General features: G+C 37.3%; 1 protein-coding gene across 1 annotated transcript in view; it reads right to left on the bottom strand.

The window, feature by feature from the left end:
- PDIA5 (protein disulfide isomerase family A member 5) overlaps positions 1-22,372 on the bottom strand; it is a 285,081-nt gene that overhangs the window by 73,114 nt on the left and 189,595 nt on the right. The window contains exons 10-12 of the mRNA XM_015813977.1: positions 14,271-14,362; positions 14,101-14,172; positions 6,617-6,753 (exon numbers count right to left, since the gene is read on the bottom strand). Of these exons, the coding sequence (XP_015669463.1) occupies positions 6,617-6,753; positions 14,101-14,172; positions 14,271-14,362 (301 nt within the window). The remainder of the gene's footprint in view (positions 1-6,616; positions 6,754-14,100; positions 14,173-14,270; positions 14,363-22,372) is intronic.

Genomic DNA, 22,372 nt, shown 5'->3' with positions numbered 1-22,372 from the left:
TAGATATAAGTCTAGCTTTTTGTCTCTTACGTATTTGGTAGGCCAACCATCTCCCCGGTTTATTTGCATTAGCAAATGTATTATGTTTAATATACTTCAAGTTGGTGGCCACCTGATCAGCAATTAACAAGTTAAATTGATCTTTAAGCATTTTAATAGAAGTTTTTAAATTGATATCTGTTGGTCGTTGCAATAGTAATTTTTCTTTAATCCCAATTTCTTTTTCCAAGTTTAATCTATTCTGTATTTGCTTGCGTTTGTGTGCATTATTCATAGCAATTAATATTCCCCTTAGATAAGCTTTGCCAGCATCCCAAACAATATTTATGGGGGTTCCTTTATTCAAATTGAGTTGAAAAAACTCTTCCATAGATTCCTTTAAAGCTTTAACTTTATCCTCATGATTAAACAAATTTTCATTTATTCTCCAAGATTTCCTTTTTCTTTGTTGACCAATCTCTATCCACACCATACTATGATCAGTCAAAGTTCTGGGAAAAATTTTAGTTTTATTACAGTCAGTAAGCAAGTCAGTCGATGTCAAAACAAAATCAATCCTTGAAAAGGACTCATGTCTATGAGAGAAAAAGGTAAAATCACGTTCATTCATATGTTGTGATCTCCAAACATCCACCAGTTCTAAGTCCTCCAACATAGCAAAAAAAGACTTAGGTAGCCTGGAAAGGGTTACATCCTTAGAAGTTGTTTTTTTATCTTTTAATGTGTCAAGAACTCCATTCCAGTCTCCCATAACAATCAAAGAGTTATAATCCATAGCCACAATCTTCTGATGTAATTGTCTATAAAATTGTTTTTGAGCTGAAAGTTGATTAGGGGCATAAACCCCTATTATTAAACACTTTCTTCCATTTAGATTTATTTCCACGAATAAAAATCTTCCTTCTTTATCAGCTTCTTTTAAGATAGGTGAAAGGTGTCTTTTAATATATATTGCAACCCCAGCTCTTTTTTTAAGGCAGATGCAACAAACAAATCTCCAAGCTTAGAGTTCAATAATAATTTTTGATCTTTCGCCACAATGTGAGTCTCTTGTAAACATGTAATGTCATTATTAAAATGTCTTAGGTAATGAAAAACCTTACGTCTTTTATGGGGAACATTAAGTCCACCCACATTCCAGGATATAAGCTTACACATTGGCAGGTTTCAATCCACTGACGATACTTGATGCATAAGACTTAACAAAAACCTTAGGTCAAGCGCCACCTACTGGCTCAGAAATAGCAGGTAATGGACAATCAGCTGTAGGGCTATCAGCTGTAGGGCGGGCTGTCATCTGTCTTTCCTTCTCCTTACGTCTATGGGCTGCGCACGTAATTCTTTGTTCCTTCCCATCAGCTTTTAAACTCCCTTCTACATCCTGAACGGAAGCAGAAGGGAAGTCCACAATCATTTGCTCCGCTGCGTCGATCCTTTGAGATGTGGGTGGGCATTCTGATTGTAAAACAGATGCCTTAAAGTCCTTAGCTTTCTTAATCGAATTAAGTCTGTAGCGTTTACCAGCCAATGTTACAACTATGCCCACCGGTATGTCCCATCTGAAAATTATTTGTCTATTCTTAAGCTCCTGTGTCAGAAAGGCATAGTCTCGGCGCGCTCTGAGTATTTTCGCTGGAATTTCTTTTAAAAGAATAATGTCTTGGTTTAAAATCTTAAATCTTTGTTGGTAGAAGAGCTGCATTATTTCATTTCGTCTCGATTTTCTTGTAAAATAGACCACTATATCTCTTGGCAGATTTTTTTGGCGAGCGATCCAAGAGCTCACCCTAAAAACACGCTCTATTTCCAAATAAATTTCCTGGCCACAAGACAACGCATCCCCAAGTGCGTCTGAAATTACCTGTCTTAAATTCTCCTTTGGGTCCTCAGCCAACCCACGGATCCGAATTGCAAACTCCATATCACGAAATTGAGCAATCAACACATCACCCTTAACGTTTTCCAGACTCTCCTCTACAAGTTCAAGTCTATGGTCACTTGCTTCTGCTCTTTGTTCATTCTCTTCCACCCTTTCTGCTACCGCGTCTACATAGTCAGCCAAACCTTTAAAAGCAGTTGCCACGTTCAAACAAAAATCCTCATGTTTCTGTGATAAGTCTTGTTGTTGTTGTGATAAATCCTGTTGTTGTTGTGATAATTGATCGAATCTATTTTGCATTTTAACATCCATCGCTTGAAACATCTCAGTCATTTGTTTAATAGTTACAGACATCAAATCCTGCAGCTCTCTACTAGAGGGCGGTGGAGGTGAAGAAGATGGCGGGGGTGGCGGGTGGGAAATTTTAGAAGTTGGTTGCGGTGTCTGGGACATCGGAGATGTAGTCGATTTTAAAGTTGAAGGCACAGTTTTTCTCGAAGCCATATTAGCAATAAATTTCCAATTATAAAAAAGTCTTATAAGCAGTTCATCCAAAGCAGATAATACGCCGGTTAAAAGTAACAAAAGTTCCAGACCGGAAATCACTTTCACTTCTTACTGAAAAGTATCAATCCATCGCCATTTTAAGTTCACTTTCCCTCAATCCATCTCAAGTATAGGGAAGAACTTATTATCCAAGTTAGAGTAGAGTCCAAGATAAAAAGCAAACTTCCAGGGTCGGTTCGTCTGCTTACAAAAAAACCTCACAGTTCACTTTAAGTTGCAGCGGTGGCGGCGGCTTCTAGCTTCGCAAAGGCGAAGGCGTCCTGGATCGCGGAGAACCACGGGGCTCCGGAGGAGTTCTCACCTACATCGTCCACACGGGACGACTCGGGAACTCAACTCCTACCCCGGGCAGCTCACCTATCCCCTTATGCCCAGGGGAAGGGTATCAAGCCGTTTGACAGCTGATGCTGGCTGTCAAAACGGCTTTTACGCTGAAACAGGCGGGAGGCAGCAGCAGCTGCGTCCGACGAGGTCGCCTGCCACCGGAAGTCCCCGACTAGACAAATATCTTGGTATAGAAGTTATCTGTCATGAGTAAAACATAAAGGAAAAGAAAATGGCTGCATCTCCATATGTTGTCAAAGCAAGAACAGTCGATGTTAGCAGTGTTGACATTATCAAGAGTGGAGGTCACCAGTGCATATACCAGAAAATTAAGATCACTTTTTTTCCTTTAAGGGACCCAGTTGATGCAGAATTTATTATTTATTTATTTATATACTGTACAAAACTTTTTAACCACCCATCTCCCTCACAGAGGGGCTCTTAAGTGCTTCTAGCTGGGAAAACAGAGAGAAATTGGTCCAGAAGCAACTCCCCCCTCCATCAAATTACTGTTCCTTCTGAGACAGTGTGGCCCCATACTGAGGTCTACTCTCTTTCTGGAATTGTAACTCATTACAATAAGTAATTCATTCTTGTCTGGATTCATTTTCCATTTACCAAGGGCAGGCGGACATTCAGTAGAACACACCATTACTTGAAGATGATGCAGAGAAACAGATTTGCATGTCATCAACATAATGACAACACTCAGCTCCACATCATCTGCTGCTCTCTTAAGACTTTTATGAAAATATTGAAAACATCAGAGACAAAATAGAACCCAGAAGGACAACATGGGTTTGTGTCTATTTCAGGGAGCAACTATTTCCAAGTAACATTGTCAAAAATCCAATAGGAAAGAAAAATTGTCTCCAATTCCCAGAAGGATATCACATCACAATCAATTGTTTCAAAAGTAGCAGAAAGGTTGAGAACAATCATGAGAGTAACTCTCCATGTCAGTCCACAAAGATCATCCATCAGACTGAGCAAGTCAGTTTCAACCACATTACCTGCTCTGAAGCCTATTTGAAATACAGTAGCTCAAGATGATTTGCTGCATCCAGGTCTACTCATACTTAAACCACCACTCTCTTATTCAATTATAATTGCCCATCTCCAAAAGATTCAGTGTTGGCTTCTTTGGAAGTGGTCTAATAATGGTCTCCTGTCAGGAAAGCTATAACTACTTTTATTGAGATTGATTTGTTTTGGACTTAAACCCATGTTTTTCCCCTCATTGCTATGGTAATGGAGCTGGTTTATCTCTGTCAAGGTCATCTTCCTTATTCTCTATACTTCCTTTAAACAGGAGATATTTACCTCATATTGTAAGTTTCTCTATTAAGGCTTCTTTTAATAACTTTCAAGCTACACATTCCAAGCCAAAAAAAGGCAAGGATCCATAAGATGTGATGGAATGTACTACTCTAAACAGCCTGCCATGTCATCCAGTGTCATAAATTGACACTGATCCAATTACCAGACAATCCCATAATTGATTCTGCATCAATAGCAGTATCTGGTTTAGGCTGAATACAAAAGATTTTATTCACAAAATATCATTACAGGTTGTGTATTACATCACAATGAATTCTTGAGGGTTCTGCAATTCCACTCCTGGGGGAGGAGAAGGAAGCATCATTACACAAAACAATTCAGCAGCCCATGAACGGTCCAAGAAAAAAAAATGCCTTTCAATTGTGGAATCCAGCTGCACCCAATAGGCTTTTCAGGCACATTGAAATAAAAAATAAAATGTCAGTGAATAGTAATGATTTAATTTTGCCTCTAAATCTGCATCAACAATGCTCTGGGAAAGTCTGTTCAATATTTACTCTGTTTAACAAAATGATCTGGAGTTTTTAAATAGGGCCTCGAGGAATTTGTACTTCTATTTCAAAAGCTTCAGTATTTGGGAGAAAGTTTGGTGGTGGTGGTGGGGAATTTCACTGTAGAGACTCAATCAGGCAAAAAATACTTCATTAGCATTTTCATATCTGTAAGGTAGTTCCTGGTTCTGCTGAATACTGCTGCATCATTTAAGAACATTCCAAATTATAAAATGTACACATAATCCTTGGCTTACAACCATTTGTTTAGTGACCGTTGAAGTTAACAACAGCATTGAAAAAAGTGATGTATGGCCGGCTTTCACACTTATGATCGTTGCAGCATCCCCATGGTCATGTGATCAAAATTCAGGTGCTGGGCAACTGGCATGTATTTATGACAGTTGCACTATCCCAGGGTCATGTGATCGCCATTTGTTACCTTTCCAGCCAGCTTCTAACAAGCAAAGTCAACGAGGGAAGCCAGATTCGCTTAACAATTGCAGTGATTCACTTAACAACTGTAGCAAAAAAGGTTTTAAAATGAGGCACAATAACTGCCTTGCTTAGCAACAGAAATTTGGAGCTTAACTGTGGTCATAAGTTGTAAGTCAAGGACTACCTGTATGTTCTAAACCAGCAGCTCTAACCTTTTTGATACCAGGGACTGGTTTCAGGGAAACCAATTTTTCCACAGATCAGCAGCAGTGGGAAGGGGGGATGGTTTTGTGCGCTACCTATATCCCATGCACGTGCCGATGAAGCTTTGCTCACTTGTACAATCCTATTCCCAACAGGCCCTGGACCAATCCATGGACCAGAGGTTGTCGAGTCCTGTTCTAAACAGCTTCCAGTATAATACCTGAAGCTAAAATTTAGAATCTCCACCATTACAGAAACCTATGTTCTCTCCACGGCATTATCCACACTTGTATAATTTAAAGAAAAAGAAAGGAAGGCCTGGAGAAGAAATAACTAAAATATGATTCAAATTGGCAGTGATTCTTCATTCAGATATCTTTTCCAGGAGGAGTGAAGATTAATCAAAGAATTACATAAAATATCATGAAACCATGGTACACTCCAGATGAGACCCTCAGAATACCACCTTTTTTGTTATCTTTCAATGAGTGTGTGTATGTGGGGGACTAGGCCTTGAATTCCTCAAAAACACATTATTTATAAAAGGGATGTTGAATGAAGATGTAATTCTCCTAATCCCACCTCTCTGAGAATTCTATGTCTATTGATATCAGTAGTTTCTCAATTTTAGGGACTTGCATTCAGTGGACAGTGCACATAACTGACAACATTTGACCTTGGACTTGGTTTCCAAATATTTCCAATTCAGTTTGACCAATAGTTGCTTCGAAGGGTGTCCATTCTACATGTTTGTAAAGATTATGGTGTGAACTAAGCAATCATGTCAGATATTCATAAAACAAAAGAAACTCTGAAGACATATGTGTTGTAATATAATATAAATGCTACCACTAAAACCATGATATCCGAGGCAAAAAAGAATGAAAATGGTATAGGACACACCCTTATGTAGCAATGGTCCAAAAAGATGAATGTACATGGAGTGAAACCCATATCAGCAGCTAATACAATAATGAGCTTTATGAATTTACATTTCAGAGTCAATTATGGACAGCTGTGGTGATTCCTAAACAGCATAGAATTATTAACAGACAACCAGCAGAAAGGATTCATTGCCCACCCCCATGAAGTTCATTAACTTCTTAGGTGAGTCAAGAATTTTTACATAACAAGTGATTCCAAGTAAATGTTCTTTCTGAGCAATTATTTTAAATTAATTTTAAATCTGTTTGTTACATCTGAATCACTACAAACCAATTACCTTTCCAAGATGTTCTAGACAATTTGTCCGCTCTGTCATTCTATGTTTCAACATACAAGCTGTACTGTACAAATAAAGGTTGCTATACATAATATGCCCATTTCATTCTGCAGATGGTTTGAATCTGGGTATGAATTAAAACATACTCACATGGTGCATAAAACATCACTAATACAGAAGAATGTTCCTTGATAAACTTGTCAAAATCATCATCTGTTAGGTGAAAAACAGCGTTTTCTTCTTCTGACCAAGGAGTCTCAGGAGTCTGTGGCTTAGGTGGCTGAGGACTATAAAAAACAAACACAGTAGGCCATGTTCAGAAGGTACTACCAATAGTAATAACATCAATAGTAATAGATTTATATACTTCTCCACAGTGCTTTACAGCATTCTCTGAGCAGTTCACAACATCAGCATATTGCCCCCCAAAATTTGGGTCCTATTTTACCGACCTTGGAAGGATGGAAGGCTGAATCAACCTTGAGTCAATCAGGATCAAACTCCAGGCTGTGAGCAGAGTTTGCCTGCAGTATTCTATCCACTGCACCACAAGGGCTCTTAGAAGGTAAAGAGCAGCTGTCTAGGTCATAATTCACCTGATTATGTAAATGTTAAACATGCAATACAGTAATTTGATAAATGTAAGTCTCTGTTCAAGGAGGATAATCATTAAATACAAATTTTAAAAAGGATGAGGGTGGAGAGGCACCTGGCACAGAAATTTTGTAAGAATAACAATGGTAATTACGGGCTACAAACAAAAAAACTTTAAGATGGAACAACAGACATGCCTTGTTAATTTCCTCCTTAACTTCTATAAATAATCTGTTGCGATCTGACAGTGAAGCATAATACAAAAATACCATCCAATGAAAAGTTGCTAATGAATGCAAACCATAAAGTGTGTTAACACTGTAACTGCATCATTCTTTTAGACACAACACTGCTGAAAATAGTCATTTTTTTTACAGAAGACAAATAACAACAGTCACTTAGCAAGTTGGGAGGTGAGAGGTGGAGATGTATGTAGACTTATATCCAGAAATGAACAGAAATAATTGAGCAAACTCTGCCAGGCAATTAGTACATCAACAGTTTATACTGGTGTATACAGTTTATACAGTACCACAATCCAAAAGTGATTGTCTAAAGGAATGAACCATTTCTCATTTATGTCTCTATTTTACTTAGCAGCTTTTCATTTGTCTCAAATGAATTTTATGAAGAAAGTTAACTGTTCATAAAATTGTCTTTAAGAACAAGGTCAAATGGTTTATCAGAGTTTTCAGATATAAAACAAAGTGACTTAGAACATATCGGAGGTTTTTCAAATGAATTCCTTAAGTGGGTATCCATATTTTGGAAATGAATTAAGACAAGATTCTGTCCTTTTCCATCAGTTATTTTGAAGACTATCTGATCTCCTGCCAAGTATCCAGTTACCTTTCCAAATAAGAGAGGAATTGTGACATTGAGAAGCAAGGAACCAGAGTGGTACACATCAACAACTCTCTCACCTCTACAGATTCTAGTGCAGTGTATCTCACCCCTCTCCCTCTCTTCCCAGGATCCTCTTTTCCACCCTTACCTCCTGCTGCCAATATTCCAGCACAGGATATCCCACCTGCTTGTCTGCCCATCTTTCCAGCACTTTTCCCCAGCTTCATTTGCTGCCACAGTCATAGCAAAACATATTCCACCAACCTCTCGACGCCCTGAAACTGTATAGGGGACTTTCTGCTGCCTTTCCATTCTTATTCTTCTATTCCTTCTATTCTTAGTTTTCTATTCTATTCTTATTAGCGGCCATAAAGCTCCTTACAAGTATGTGTGTGCTCAGTCTGAAACGGGACACTAAGTAATAGGAGTTATTTATTCTTGTTACTCTATTTAATGTAGTTTATTATTTCCATATAGGGCAAACATACATCAAAATGTTCCATTATACCTTTCCAGCATTTTTGAATGACTGTTGCAGAACACCGGACCATTCATACTAAAATCATCTTTGAGTTATTACTTATTGTTACTGTGCATATCTACCAGGCTTACACTGCAAACAATTTATAACAGCAACTGTAATTATTGTTAGGTCTCAACTAAAGCATGTTTTCTCAATATGACTTTCTTTTCCCCACTATTGATTTCTTTTGGAGAGAGAGAAAAAAGCTGCAGCATCATTTTTTTTTTCTTGTGGGAAACTATTAAACATGCATTGAAAATTAATTGAGAACAAACAGCTGCCTTTAACTCTAGACGGCTGAAATGTCAGCCAAAGCCCAGAGTGGCTTGTTAGCAGACATTATCGTTGGAAACAGTCTGCAGCTGTTTTTGCTTTGCATTCAGTAACTGCATCCAGTAGCTGTCACGGCACTGATATAAAAGTATTGAATATTAGCGGGATTAGGAAACTATAACGTGGACAAACTGAAATGCAGGGGGGGGAAAAATAACTCTAGAAGTTTCTTCAAATGGTTCACATGTGGTCGCCAAGAGATAAGGACCTCCTTGCTGAGGCAAAAGGAGGTGTTGGAGGTGATGAAGGCATACATCATTATTCAGGGAAGGGAAAGAAAACCTCTCTGCATTCATTGGTCATGCTTTCTTAAAAGACCAAAGAGGTTTTAACACTAAGGACATTTTTCTCTCTTTGATCTGCACAGCAGGTGCTGAATGTACTTAATGTTTGACACTGTAAGAAGCTGCAGCCTAAATGTTCTGTGATGCCTCTTCTGACACAAAAACCCCCACTCTCCAACACACAATCAGAAAGTACTGAGAGCAAACCAGGGACCTTGGAACGCACAATTCCCAAAGAAGCCTATTTTAAATTGCTTCCAGATCTGCACTAATTAGTGCTTCCTTTTAACTGCATTACACGGAGTTAAGAGAAACACACCTGTGCTCCTTAAAAGCTCTGTCTAAGAAAAGCATTTGCAACAGGACAGACATAAAGGCAATTGTTTGATAGCTAATAAAGAATAATATTCTCTAGATCAGGGGTATCAAACTCAATTTCATTGAGGGCTGCATCAGCATTGCGGTTGCCCTCGGGGGCCGGGTGGGTGTGGCCTACTGGGTGGGCATGGATGGAGTGGGTGTGGCCTACTGGGTGGGCATGGCCAGCTCTACATCGTTCGTGTCAAGGGGGCCTGTGGGGGCCTGGGCAGGAGTGGGACAGATCTGAGGGTCTCTGGCAGAAGGGGGTGGGACCAGGGCAAGTGCCAAGGCATGGTCCATTTCTTCATTCCTCACAAAGGGTGACACCTCCCCAGCATGCACCCAGGGGGCGGAGTCAACACGGCAGGGGCTGGTTCCTCGCTGTTTCTAGACGGCCTTGTGGAGCTAAGACTGAATGCGTTTCAGCATACATGGCCACCACAAAATTGTACATTGGCTCCTGGCCGGCCTGGGCCAGGGCCAAGGCAGTGGGGGCCGTTCCCTCACTGTTTCCAGGATGGCTTCGCGGGCCACATCCGGCCCCCGGGCCTTGTTTGACATGTCTGCTCTAGATTAAAGATACTCGTCACCCCCATTTAGTGTCCAAAATTTGGGCCAGCAACTTGACTGTTAAGCAAAGTGATTGCTAAGTGAAACTTCAACTGTGCTTAAGATCTTATTTCAACTTTCCTTTGCTTTCAGGACTACAATGGTTGTAAATGCAAGGACCGACTGTAAGATTATCTTTTCATCATTGTCATAACTGCAAATGGTCACTATACGAGGACTATTTGATTTATCTTGCCCAGAATAACATGAGCATGGTTGTTGTAAAACTACACATAAGTTCCATTTGAAACATGCTAACGAAAATGAGCAAATACTGACTAATGCTGTCCTTAACTTGATTTGCGTGTGATAAAGGTACAAGTAGTCCTCAACTTACTACCACAACGGAGCCCACATTTCTGGTGGTAAGTGAGACAGTTAAGTGAACTTTGCCCCATTTTATGACCTTTCTTGCCACAGTTATTAAGTGAATAACTGCAGTTGTTAAGTTAGTAACACGGTTCCAAGCGTCTGAATTTTAATCACACAGCCATGCTGGAATGGCCAGAAGTCACTTTTTTCAGTGCCATTGTAACTTTGAACAGTGACTAAACGAACTGTTGTTAAGTCAAGGACTAACTGCACAACTAAAATTGGTAGCCTTAGCATATGCATCTCCATCTTACTTGAAAAAAGAAAATGTGAAAGCCTGGATTCATGACAGCCATGATTTATAGTGAAGGGTGCCTGCTGAGGGGAAAGGGGATAAAAAAAAAAAGTCAACATGGCAGCCATGAACGTGTGATCAACGTCTGGTCAACTTTTTTTACAACCTGCAGCCACTGTGGACACAGAGATGAATATGGGCCTATCTAATAACAAGCATGGCATATGCAAGGTTGTGTTCTGGAATCCAAGACAAGAAAAAGAACGAAGAGCATGAATTAACAAATGAAATGAAACTGAAGAAAAATATACAAGTCTTGTGATACTAAGAAAAAAGGAGGAACAGTATAACAAATCTGAAGCAAAGTCATCAGATCTTATAGAATGGAGTTGAGTTGATGAATATCTGCCCAGAAATGAAAATGTACAGGTAGTTTTGGACAAATGCAGGTATACGTGTGTGACAGTTGCAAGAGTGATGAGATGTTCTTGAATGGAACAAACCATTTGTGGGTAGAATTAACAGTGAAACTTGAGAAAAATGGACGTGAAAGAAAAAGAGAAAAGATAAAGGAATGGGAGTTATGAAAGAAATAGGGCTTAAAGTAGATTGATTGAACAAAAAAAGAAAATATGAGCAGTGTATAAAAAGGAGATAAAATTCACCACAGAATGCATGGAAAGAGGACCTAAGGAAGAAAGAAATAGAGCTGCTTGAAAGAGAGTAAAAAGAATTATATTGCATATTACATTACATCAATGGGAAATAAGAAATAGGATAGTTTTCTAGTTGATATAAAGCAAGAGGCTGTGAATGAAGAAAAAGTACATATAAGAATGCAATAAAAATGAATCTGAAAGATAGTGTGCAAAAGAAAAAGATAGTTATAAAAATATATCTAAAGAGAGCCATGGATTGTTAAGATTAAAGTGGCAGAGATGTAAAAAGCAGTTCTGACAGATTTTTTTTTTAATGTTTTGGAAAGGGGTGATCAGGTCTCAACAGGGAGCCCTGCTGAAGAGCAAAATAAATTAACAGTAAAAGTGAAGAGATAATTTTGGCTAACACTAAAGTAAGGAAACGTCGGAGTATTTTATTGATCTAAATGTGAATGATAGCAGTATGAACAGTGGTATTGACATTAATGCTATTAAAATTATTCTCCTGGAAAAGAATGAAGAAAAAGAAAGCATAAGTGCAACTGAAATGCTGAAAGGCTGTTGGCATAAGGTATGATTGCAGAAATACTAAAAACATACATGACTCATTCATGGAGTAGCTGTGTGACTTGAGTTTACGTGTATGTGAAAATTGCACACGGGTCTGACAACTGGAAGGATGTTATTATTGTTACCATTTTCAAGGAGAAAGGTAGCAAGGAGGAGTTTGTTAAACATGAATAGGAAGCTATGGCAAGACCAAATTACTGATCTTTAGCAGATCACTGAGAAATATATAAATGTGAGAAAGAATTTTTATTTGTGTATGATAAACACAAATGAACAAATTTGAATTATGGAATACTTTGGGTTAATACGGAATTTTTAATTGTGAATGTGATGAGTGGATTTTTTAAAAAAATTTGTGTGATTTATCTGTTGCATTGATTCTAGCATGCCTAAGAATTAATGGGATGACTGAACATGAGTAGGAAGTAAAGGAAAGATTTGTGGTGTTCCCTTGGTTTTTAATTTGTGGCCAGGTTAGATGGGTATTTGTTAAGGAAATGAATGTGTAGGTAGTTTTGTATGCAGATGGTGTCATGTTGTTTGCTGAGAATCCAAATGATTTGCAGAGAGGTCAGTTGGAAGAGGCCACGAGGATTATATATCTGAAGTTTTAGAGAACAATTGTTACATAGAAAGCAAAAAAGCAGAAAAAGTCGATGAATTTATATTTCTTGATAGAATGTATAACAAAGATGGGGAAAATGGGGGAAGGAATATTCAGGCATGCACATGTTGACAGAAATACAGAGAAAATGAACAAGAATCAAACTGCAAAACAAATGAAGGAAAAGTGAAGTAAAAAAATAAAAAGATGGAATCATGTTTAGATGGAACTGATGAGATCCTGAAAAACAGAGAAGTGAGAAGCGTAAAGAATAAAGGGCAATCAATGTATGGAGTGATGGGCAGATATGGTAGAAGCAAGGAGAATATGCAGGGACAGAAATGTATGAAGAAGTATAACAAATGGTGTTCGTGTAAACTGGTTTTACTGGTGCTTCCTTTCCTTTTTCTTATTTCACATCTTTAGTGTCTTTGACTTTATATTTCTTACTTCTTTTCTGTCTCTGCATAATGTTGTATAACCCAAAAGGGAATAGTTGATATGTATGCATCAAATATGGGAAGAATAAAAAAGCAATGCAAACTACCAATCCATCATGACATTATTGTCCAATTTGAATTGGATATGTCCAAGCATGTTTCAGTCCAGTTGCAGAGTTACAGGACTTAAGATGAGACTTACCTTCTTTTCCAATTCAGCCCATTCTGCCAAATGTTTAATTTTGGGGTGACATTTATCGTCCTTTGACAGCTACTATTAGGGTAATTCAGGTAACAGATACAAGAAAAATATCACTTATTCTCAAAGAAGCTTTAAGCTTTAAGCACTCAACTTTACCCAGTGGTAAATCATCACTGACTCATGTGCTCCTAACACAATATATCAATCTAAATCCTTAAAACAGTACAGTGTCTCAATTTGCTTTCAGAACAAATAATGGCCAGGCACGTCTGGCAGAAGACCAAATACATGAATATATTTGAATCATTTCTGGATTGCACATGGCTCAAATATTATACAGAAAAACAAATTTTCTTAGCAGTATCATGGCATAGAGACACCAGCACTATTAACACAGGCAAATAATTGGTATATAACTTTCCATGAGACCTTTGCATATTTTCCTGTATATCCTCTTTGTAATTTTTCAACCTATGCTGCGCTTTCTCTAAGATGCTTTGGGCAATGAATATACTATATATATTCATGATTGCATCATTTCGTTCCTTGTCAAATGCCTAAGATGCATTATTGGCCTTAAAAAGAAGGAATGTATTACAAGAAATCAAGATTGATCTTACAGATCTGAGGATAGAAATGTCACTGTTTCTCTGTGATGATTATTGCATGTACATCGTTAAGTTTGTCCACCGCTGCCCCCACTAGCCAAAGAGAAAAGAAACATGCAGAACTATTGGACAATATATCCTAACTGAGTTACAAAGGAGAGACTGACAAAAAAGTTTTTTTTCCACAAAGCTTAAGTGAAATCAATGCTCAGTAAAAGGTAATGGAGAGTTGTAATTAACACATGCAAAATAGAAAGCATGACAAATGAAAATCAGTGAGAGCTCATTTACCTTTAACTCAAGATTACATTGTTATATATTCTTTAGATTTTCCCCCTAATGCTCATCAAAAAATGTCATTCTCAAAGATGGTGGTGTCAACTTTAAAAACTCACTTTTGCAGCCATTCTCCAATGTCCTTTGCTGTAGCACCATAGTTTTCATAATTAAACAGGAATTTCCCCTTTCTGTAAAAGCAGTGAAACAGAGAGGAGTTGGGATACAAGGATAAATATAGGTAGACAATTATATGCAATACTTATGTGCAGAGTATGTAGAAACTGACTCAAAGTAGCATATTGTTGGATATCCCCGGACATTATATTCTTCTTTTATTTTTTCGAATTCAGATGAGTAGACATTCATCCCTGCGAGTACCTGCAATGACAGAATCAAAAGATCCTTACTCCAATCAGCTCTTCCAAAACTTGAAAACCCAACATTAACTGCAGGAAAATAATATTTGAAAAGAACATGTAGTTGCTAGCAACTCCCACCTAAAATCCAAGGGAATCATCCCACTTACATATCTTCTGATTCATTTCTTTATGGGCTTATAGATGTTCAGTAAAATGTTGGCTATTTTTACATGCTGGGACTTGCTGCTGTATTTATGAAGAAAAATGAATTGTGGCCTCATAGTGTGTAATTGTAGAATCTATGGTCCCCAAAAGTTACAATTCTCAGCAGCCCCAAACAGAGTTTTTGTGATAAAGGCAGCTGGGAGTTGCAGTTCAGCAACATCTAGAGATCATCCTCTATCCCACCACTTAATATGGTAGCAAACATATGCAATGATGTGGGAAAACTGTCTAAACAATAAAGTGTGCTACTGCATGCATTACTTGGGAATCAATTTAAAACAGACATCATATAATTAGTACTTCAGCTCTCGTCTTTTATTCTTGCCATAGTGTCAGTGCTAGCAATTAATCAAACGATTCTTGGGCAAATTATTATTTTAAAAGTCTATTAAATGTCATTCTGTTAATATATTCCTTTCTATCAATCGTTGTCATGTTAAGTAAGTCTTAAGTTTGCTGTGGTGTTAAGGACATAACAGAGGAAGCTTAATAAGTCCTACTGATGATACTGTAAATTATACAGTAAAAGCCTACTTTGATAGCAATTTCTTTATGATGTAGGTACTTTGCTCATGTCTGCCATCATGACTAACATATTCAGATTCTATAACTGCATGAAAGGCTTCTGAGAACATATATGGTTTCATAGTGATTGATGGTTGGAGATGACCAAAGAGAATTGAAATCATGCCATAAAGCTTTACAAGATTGTTACAAAGATAATCAGGGGAGAATTCCATATATATCATGTTGGATTAAATCAGTAGCATGAATAGTGAAATATATATTGTTATAATCTTAGCCACATGTGAATTGTGAAGATCTCTTAATTTTCTGAACATTTCTCTAAATATATGAGATGACCATCACCCTGGGGGAAAAAAAAGCTTTTGCAGAAAGTTAAATTTGCAATTTCTCTTTTAGATCTAATATTTTTTTTCTTTATTAGGTTTCTAAAGAATCCCTTGGTTATTGTGTCTCCTGTGACAAGTAAAGATTTTGGGCAAGGTAAATTGGCTACAAACAACCTAGAAACAGGATACCGTGGCCAGACTATATAATACATTTGCAGATTAATTTGCAAAAGCTAGATAAACCAAAGGGAGTGGAAACAATCTATTTTATTTTTAACTTCATAGATGAGAAGAAACAGCTCCTACCAAATCCCAGAAAAGCACATTATTTGCACACAATTCTACTAATTTTGTAGATATGACAAATGCTCAGGAAATATAGATGAAATCTCAATATAAACTGCATGAATATGTTACATTTCCAGGTAAGTATACCTTAAAAACATCTCAAGCAAGTGAAATTAACTTAGCATTCATATTTGTTGAAAATTATATCACCAGGATATCTTTGGAACTTCAATAACAGCTATACCAGTAGCTGTTCAGGTACAAGGCTCTTTTTTTAATTAAAAAAAGGGAGTAGATTCAGAATTTTCTCTTCACTCCTTAGCACAAGCAAAACTAAAAAGAGACTTTTAGATCCCGAATTTGTAACCTGAGATCCTCTGTGTGAAATAATATATCTTTCTGCTCTTCCAAAGCCCCAAGCACTTTTAAATGAAACTATAATGAGGACAGGACTGTTCCTCTCTGATCCAAGTAGTCTTGCTGCTTTATCCCACAGTGGCTAGTTGCTGAAGATACAATTGAAAGATTAACTTCTGATTAATACCAGTGAAGGCTTAAATCCCTTTAGCAGCATGGAATTAATCTATCTCCCCTACTTGTCCCTCATCCAAGAACAGGATTTTCTCTTTCCACATAAAATGCTGCAGCAGAATTTAATGCCAGTTTCCCAAATGAAGGAACTGCTGAAGCCAAATGTGCTCAGAACTGGTATGAAATGTTAAAAGTAGATCATCCAAAGGAGAAGGTCAGCTGTTACCCAGGAACCTTGAAAAATGTTTAAGAGCACACATAAGTCTTTTCCTTATCGACTATTCTGGATGCTCAACACCTACTTTGAACAATGTCAAATAGATTAATAGGGAGACTCCTACATCCACCATTTCCATCTCGATATTATAAGACCCAGAAAGTTGTTTTCACAGATTTTCTTTCTTTCTTTCTTTCTTTCTTTCTTTCTTTCTTTCTTTCTTTCTTTCTTTCTTTCTTTCTTTCTTTCTTTCTCTCTCTCTCTCTCTCTCCCTCCCTCTTATCTGTCATGGTTGCAGAGCTATCTCTGCATACAGCAATATATCAAGTTACCATGGGGGTAAATGCAACCCTCCACCTCTTTAGACTAAATTCTATAGGCCTCACAACCAGTTATAATCCCACAATTATTCTTATTAGTCTAAATACCAGAAGAATAGGTTTGTTTATTTACAGACCTGCTGCTGTTGCTGTTTTAAAAAGCAACACCTTGTCAACCTGTCTCCCTTTCTCTGAGGTATTCTGCCATACCTCAGAATACGGTTTCCACCAGAAGTAGGCTGGACTATGGTTTAAGGGAAAGGAAAAGGATGGTCTAGCAAATCACTGGGTAATTTTATGTTTGATGTAGCTAATTCCACTCTTAGGAACAGCAAAAGAATGCTTCGGAAATCTCTGTTTTCTGAAGCAGCTCTGTTTTTATGAACTTTCCTCAGAGGGGAGTTTATATTTTTATGAGAAAGTGTTAAATTTTCAAGTGGACATTTATATGCCAGTGACTGGAAAAACCTGTATTTTGCAAATCCTTGCCCTTTATAACATTAGTATTGCCTCTAATCTACTGCTGAGCAGTCCAGTTATCCATGTTTAATAAAATGTTACACATCAAAAAGGTTTCCTCGGAAAACTAATTTGAAGAAACCTGACTCAATTTCTTCCCAGGTGCTAATTATCTTTTGGTGAAGTGCTGTGGCAGGACAAAAATAGGAAAGGAGAGGCTGAAGAGAGCAAAATCTATTACAGACTGTGACTTTGTGCAAATAAAAAGAAGAAGAAAACAGCAAAATATTCATGTTCTTATAGGTAAACGAAAAATTTAAGATAGCACAACAATTATAAGCTTAAAACCTATAAAAGCCATTGGGATGATTTATAAAACTTATTATCTACAAAAGCAACAAAATATCCAGTTGGTATCAAGGCTGTAATTATAAGCACATACCCTATGAAAGAATTCTGAGAAGAAATAAAAGTAGTGATATAATTATCAACATTGTACCCAGATATGCCATTATATTCATTATCTGCACATTTTCTTGTTTTCTCATCTTAAAACAGAATGGAATCAATTAAATTTTCCATATATGGGAGGACTGTTGAATTTTGAATCTTTCTCTATATTTAAAACAAAAATTAAATATGTACAAATATAGCTGAGTTTGTCCACTTGCCTGGTTTTTACCTGTGTAAAATCTCTTCAATTGGTGCTTCAGTCAGTCTTTCAAAATTGGAATGTTATTACTTTCTTTTTTTCTTTAGCAAATTGCCTGATTCACTTTCCTTTTTCAGACAATTATATTCTGCTTCAAGTACTCGTTTCAATTACACAGTACAGGTAGTTCCCAAATTATGACTATTTGCTTAGCAATGGTTCTAAATTAAGTCAAAAGAGTCGTTTTAAAACCTAAATTTACACTTACAACTGTCACAAACCATCACAATGCCCTCCGTGGTCACGTGATTGCAATTGGGGCATTTGGCAACCAGCTAGCATTAACAACCAGCTGCAGCATCCTGTGGTCACATTGATCACAGTTTGCAAAATGGCCACTGAGGAAGCTGAATTCACTTAATGTATCTCCGTGACTTGACTTACAATCACTGTAAAAATGGAGGTAAGATCAGGTCCAGTCACATGATGACTCAATCTATGACTGCAAAAACTTACAATTGCAATACTGGTCATAATTGTAGTCATAAGTTGAGGAGTATCTACAATACAATCGAAGCAATACTATTATTTTACAATAGATTAGGAACTACTGTGCTAGCCACACAAATACATGAAAATCATCTCTGACTGAATGATCTGAATACAATTTCACACAGAGGAAGGTGATGATTTTTCCTCTCCTAATCTAGACTTCCTGTTTTACTTTATTCTTTTATTTACTTGTTGTTTTTTTATTTGATCGGTTGGTTTATATACTGTCTTCCCTCGAGGAGCTCCAATTTGCATACATAGCAACTTATCCTCCTAATTAAACTCCTGAGTTCAGGGACAATTTTTCCCCTCATGCCATCACTTTAATGAACACCTAATCCTCACAGTATTGTTTTATGTCTAAGTATATTTACCCATGTTGTATGGATGTAGTATTATTTTATCCTTCTCATCTTCTCTACTACCCCCTCTTATTGGTATCATATTATGATTATTATTACTCTGTTGGTTTGCATGTACATTGAGAGTTTCTGCGCTGGAGACAAATTCCTTGTGTGTCTAATCACCCTTGGCCAAAATAAAAGTATTGAATATCAAGTATTTTTTCCTCACAATAACAACATGGTGAAGTAGGTCAGGCTGAGAAGAAGTGGTTTGCTCAAAGTCATCTAGTAAACTTCTACAGCTGAGAATGAACTTGAGAGTGGCTTTCCCTAGACCTTATCTAACATCTTAACCATCACACTTTTCAGAAAAAGCTTCTGATGATTCTGCAAACAACTGAAAATTGTGATAGTTACAGCAACTTCTTACAACCTGGGGCTCTGAAGGACTTGGACTTCAACTTTAGCATGGCTAAAAAAATGATGGGTGTTGATGTCCAGCATATCTGAAGAGTAACATATTACAGATTTAAACACTGTATCTCAAAACAAGATCAGATTAAAGAAATCTGTCCTATGCCAGAGACCTTGCTGGATAGAAAGGTGTGGAGATGACTAGCATATAACCGATTTTCCAAAGTTGAAGAGAACTTGAATTATTCTATCCCCTGAGTACTAAGGGACAAGGTTTGAAAGCAAAAAACGAGACTCCTTGGAGCCACAACAGTCAAAAAAATGAGAACTCAAGTTAATATTGGGGGGGGGGGGAGAACCTATCCAATAGATAAATTGCTCCAACAGCAGCAATATGAAGCTTGATCTCCCATGCTCTCACCAACAATGGGCTCACCAGCCTCAGATATGGGTGCATCAGCAGCTCCTTTCTTGTGTAATCCCCACATTTTCCCCCTCCCTTCTAAGTATCCAGCTCAAAAAATAAGCTCTCTTCTTTGCCTGGGCAGTAAGTTGATTCAAGTCCAGTCAGTGTAGAAGGGTGGGGGAGTTTATTTGTACAAGCCTCATAAGGATAATCCAGCAGTTTTCTTGTCTAGTTTTCTTTTTGCTGATCATTGGGATTTTGACTTTTTTCCTCATCTTTTTTCTCTATTCCCCGCCTATCTTCTTCCCTTCTTTTTCAGAATAGACCTGATACTCAGCAGGCACTGAGTCGGCAAACATTCATGCCCTACTAATGTGGCTTTCTCACAAAGAAGCCGGGGTTTTCCCTTCACCACACATCCAGAACCTCCACAAATGCTGAAGTTTTGAAAGAACAATGGAGTGATCTACAAATATTAATAGGTTTAATTATAATTGAAGAAAATGATCAATGGCTGCAGTAATCAGTACTAACAATGCAGCTACCAAAGCAGACCTCAGAAGGAAGCAAAGTTGGCTTTCCAAATATTATTGGTCTCCTATTGTACTTTCTAATAGAACATACTGGTTAGAGACGGTTGGAACTGGAATTCAATAACAACTGGAAGGCTCTGACCTGTGCAGTCAATTGATTTCTCCAGTTATTAGCACTATTTCACCACATTCAAGATCACATCCTTGGTTTCTGACATCAAGACAGCCAGGACATCAGAAAGGACTTGAAAGGTTTTTGGATTATCTCTTAGAAATGATCTTTGGAAGACATCTGTGAAACTTCACCAATGGCCAACAAACGGCTATTTTCTGCTGTCAAGAAATGTTTGGGTGTATTATGATTAGTCTTGCTATCTTTTGCTCCCAAAGGATTATGTCAGGTTCTACTAGCATCTTCTATTATTTGCTGCTTGTATTTTTCCAATCACTGTTTTTCAATATTTGTTTTAAAACCTGTTTTTCAAAATTATTATCTTTAGCCACTTGGAAAAAGAAACGGAATACTTAATGAGGCTACAGTGGATGTTTGAACTACTTATAAAACTTCTTTAATTAACCTGAACCACTTCATATTGTGTTTCACTTGAAGAGCAAAAGTTGCCATGCTGAACATATTAAAAACAACCAAAACCATATTAATTCAGTACCTTTAAGCTAATTAGAAAAGCTCAGAAGTCTCCAGAATTATTCAACAGGGTAAATCTTTTTATAAATGAAAATCCAAAACAGGACACTAGAAAGGATTTTGGATTGGTATTTTTAATTAAGAAAGGTAAACGTAATTTCCAATAGTTTTTTTTTTTTAAATCAATCTGGGTGCCATTAGCTGATCAATGAACCATCACAGAATGAAACTCCAGATGAAGGATATACAGTGCATTCAGAAAGTATTCAGATCCCCTTCACTTTTGTCAATTTTGTTATGCTGCAGCCTGATTCAGGTTGTTGAAATTCATTTTTTCTCATTAATCTACACTCAGTACCCCATAATGACAAAGTAAAAATAGAATTTTAGGAATGTCTATAAATTTATTAAAAAGAAAAAGAAACTGAAATATCACATTGGCATAAGTATTCAGACCCTTCACTCAGTACTTTGTTGAAGCACCTTGGGCAGCAATTACAGCCTCGAGTCTTTTTGGGTAAGATGCGACAAGCTTTATGCACCTGGATTGGAGGATTTTCTGCCATTCTTCCTTGCAAATCATCTCAAGTTCAGTCAGGTTGAATGGCGACCATCAGCGGACAGCCATTTTCAGATCCCTCCAGAGATGTTCAATAGGATTCACGTTAGGGCTCTGACAGAGTTGAATGCCACTCCTGTGTTGCCTTGGCAGTGTGCTTAGGATCGTTGTCATGATGGAAAGTGAACTTTCAGCCCAGTGTGAGGTCCTGAATGCTGTGGAACAGGTTTTCCTTTAGGATATCCCTGCACTTTGCTCCATTCAGCTTAACTGTAGGTGGATTCCAATCAAGGGGTAGAAACATGTCAGCAACGATCAAGAGAAATGGGGGGCACCTGAGCTAAATTTCCAATATTGATGCAAAAAGTCATGCCAATTGATATTTCAGGGTTTTTCTTCTTTTTAATAAATTTACAGACATTTCTAAAATTCTGTCTTTACTTTGTCATTATAGGGTACTGAGTGTAGATTAATGAGAAAAAAATGAATTTCAACAACTGTAGAATCAGGCTTCAGCATAACAAAATTGATAAAAGTGAAGGGGGTCTGAATACTTTTTGATTGCATTGTATATAAAATTACCTTCCTTTTATGTTGAATCATGTTATTGAGAATTCTACATCATTGCCCTAACAAAAATATCACCTCAATATGAACTCTGAAATTTTCTGGCACATACGGTTAACTTTGCTTTGTGTGACCTATCAATTCAGGACCTAGTCTTTAATAGTAGCATTTTGCATTTGAAGAAGATTTTGCATTATCAATCTTCCTGCAATATTAAATAGCCTCTACATTTTGTAAAGTATGAGACAGTAAATTGCAGCGGACCCTAAACTCAAAGAAAGCTATTTCCTGTACCACAAGATACTACATATTTTTATTCATATATTTCAGTAAACTCTTGAAAGCAAACAATTAATATATTGCTCATGACAAAAAGCACATATACAAATATCAAGTCTTTTTGTACTTTGTACAAAAAGACTTGATATTTCTCTGGCACAAGAAAAATAAATGTATGCAAAT

The sequence above is a fragment of the Protobothrops mucrosquamatus genome, unplaced genomic scaffold (assembly GCF_001527695.2).
Source record: "Protobothrops mucrosquamatus isolate PMUCROS unplaced genomic scaffold, P.Mucros_1.0 scaffold_77, whole genome shotgun sequence".
Lineage (NCBI taxonomy): Eukaryota > Metazoa > Chordata > Lepidosauria > Squamata > Viperidae > Protobothrops > Protobothrops mucrosquamatus.
Note: the sequence above shows the minus strand (reverse complement) of the source record. Positions and strands in the feature narration are given on the sequence as shown.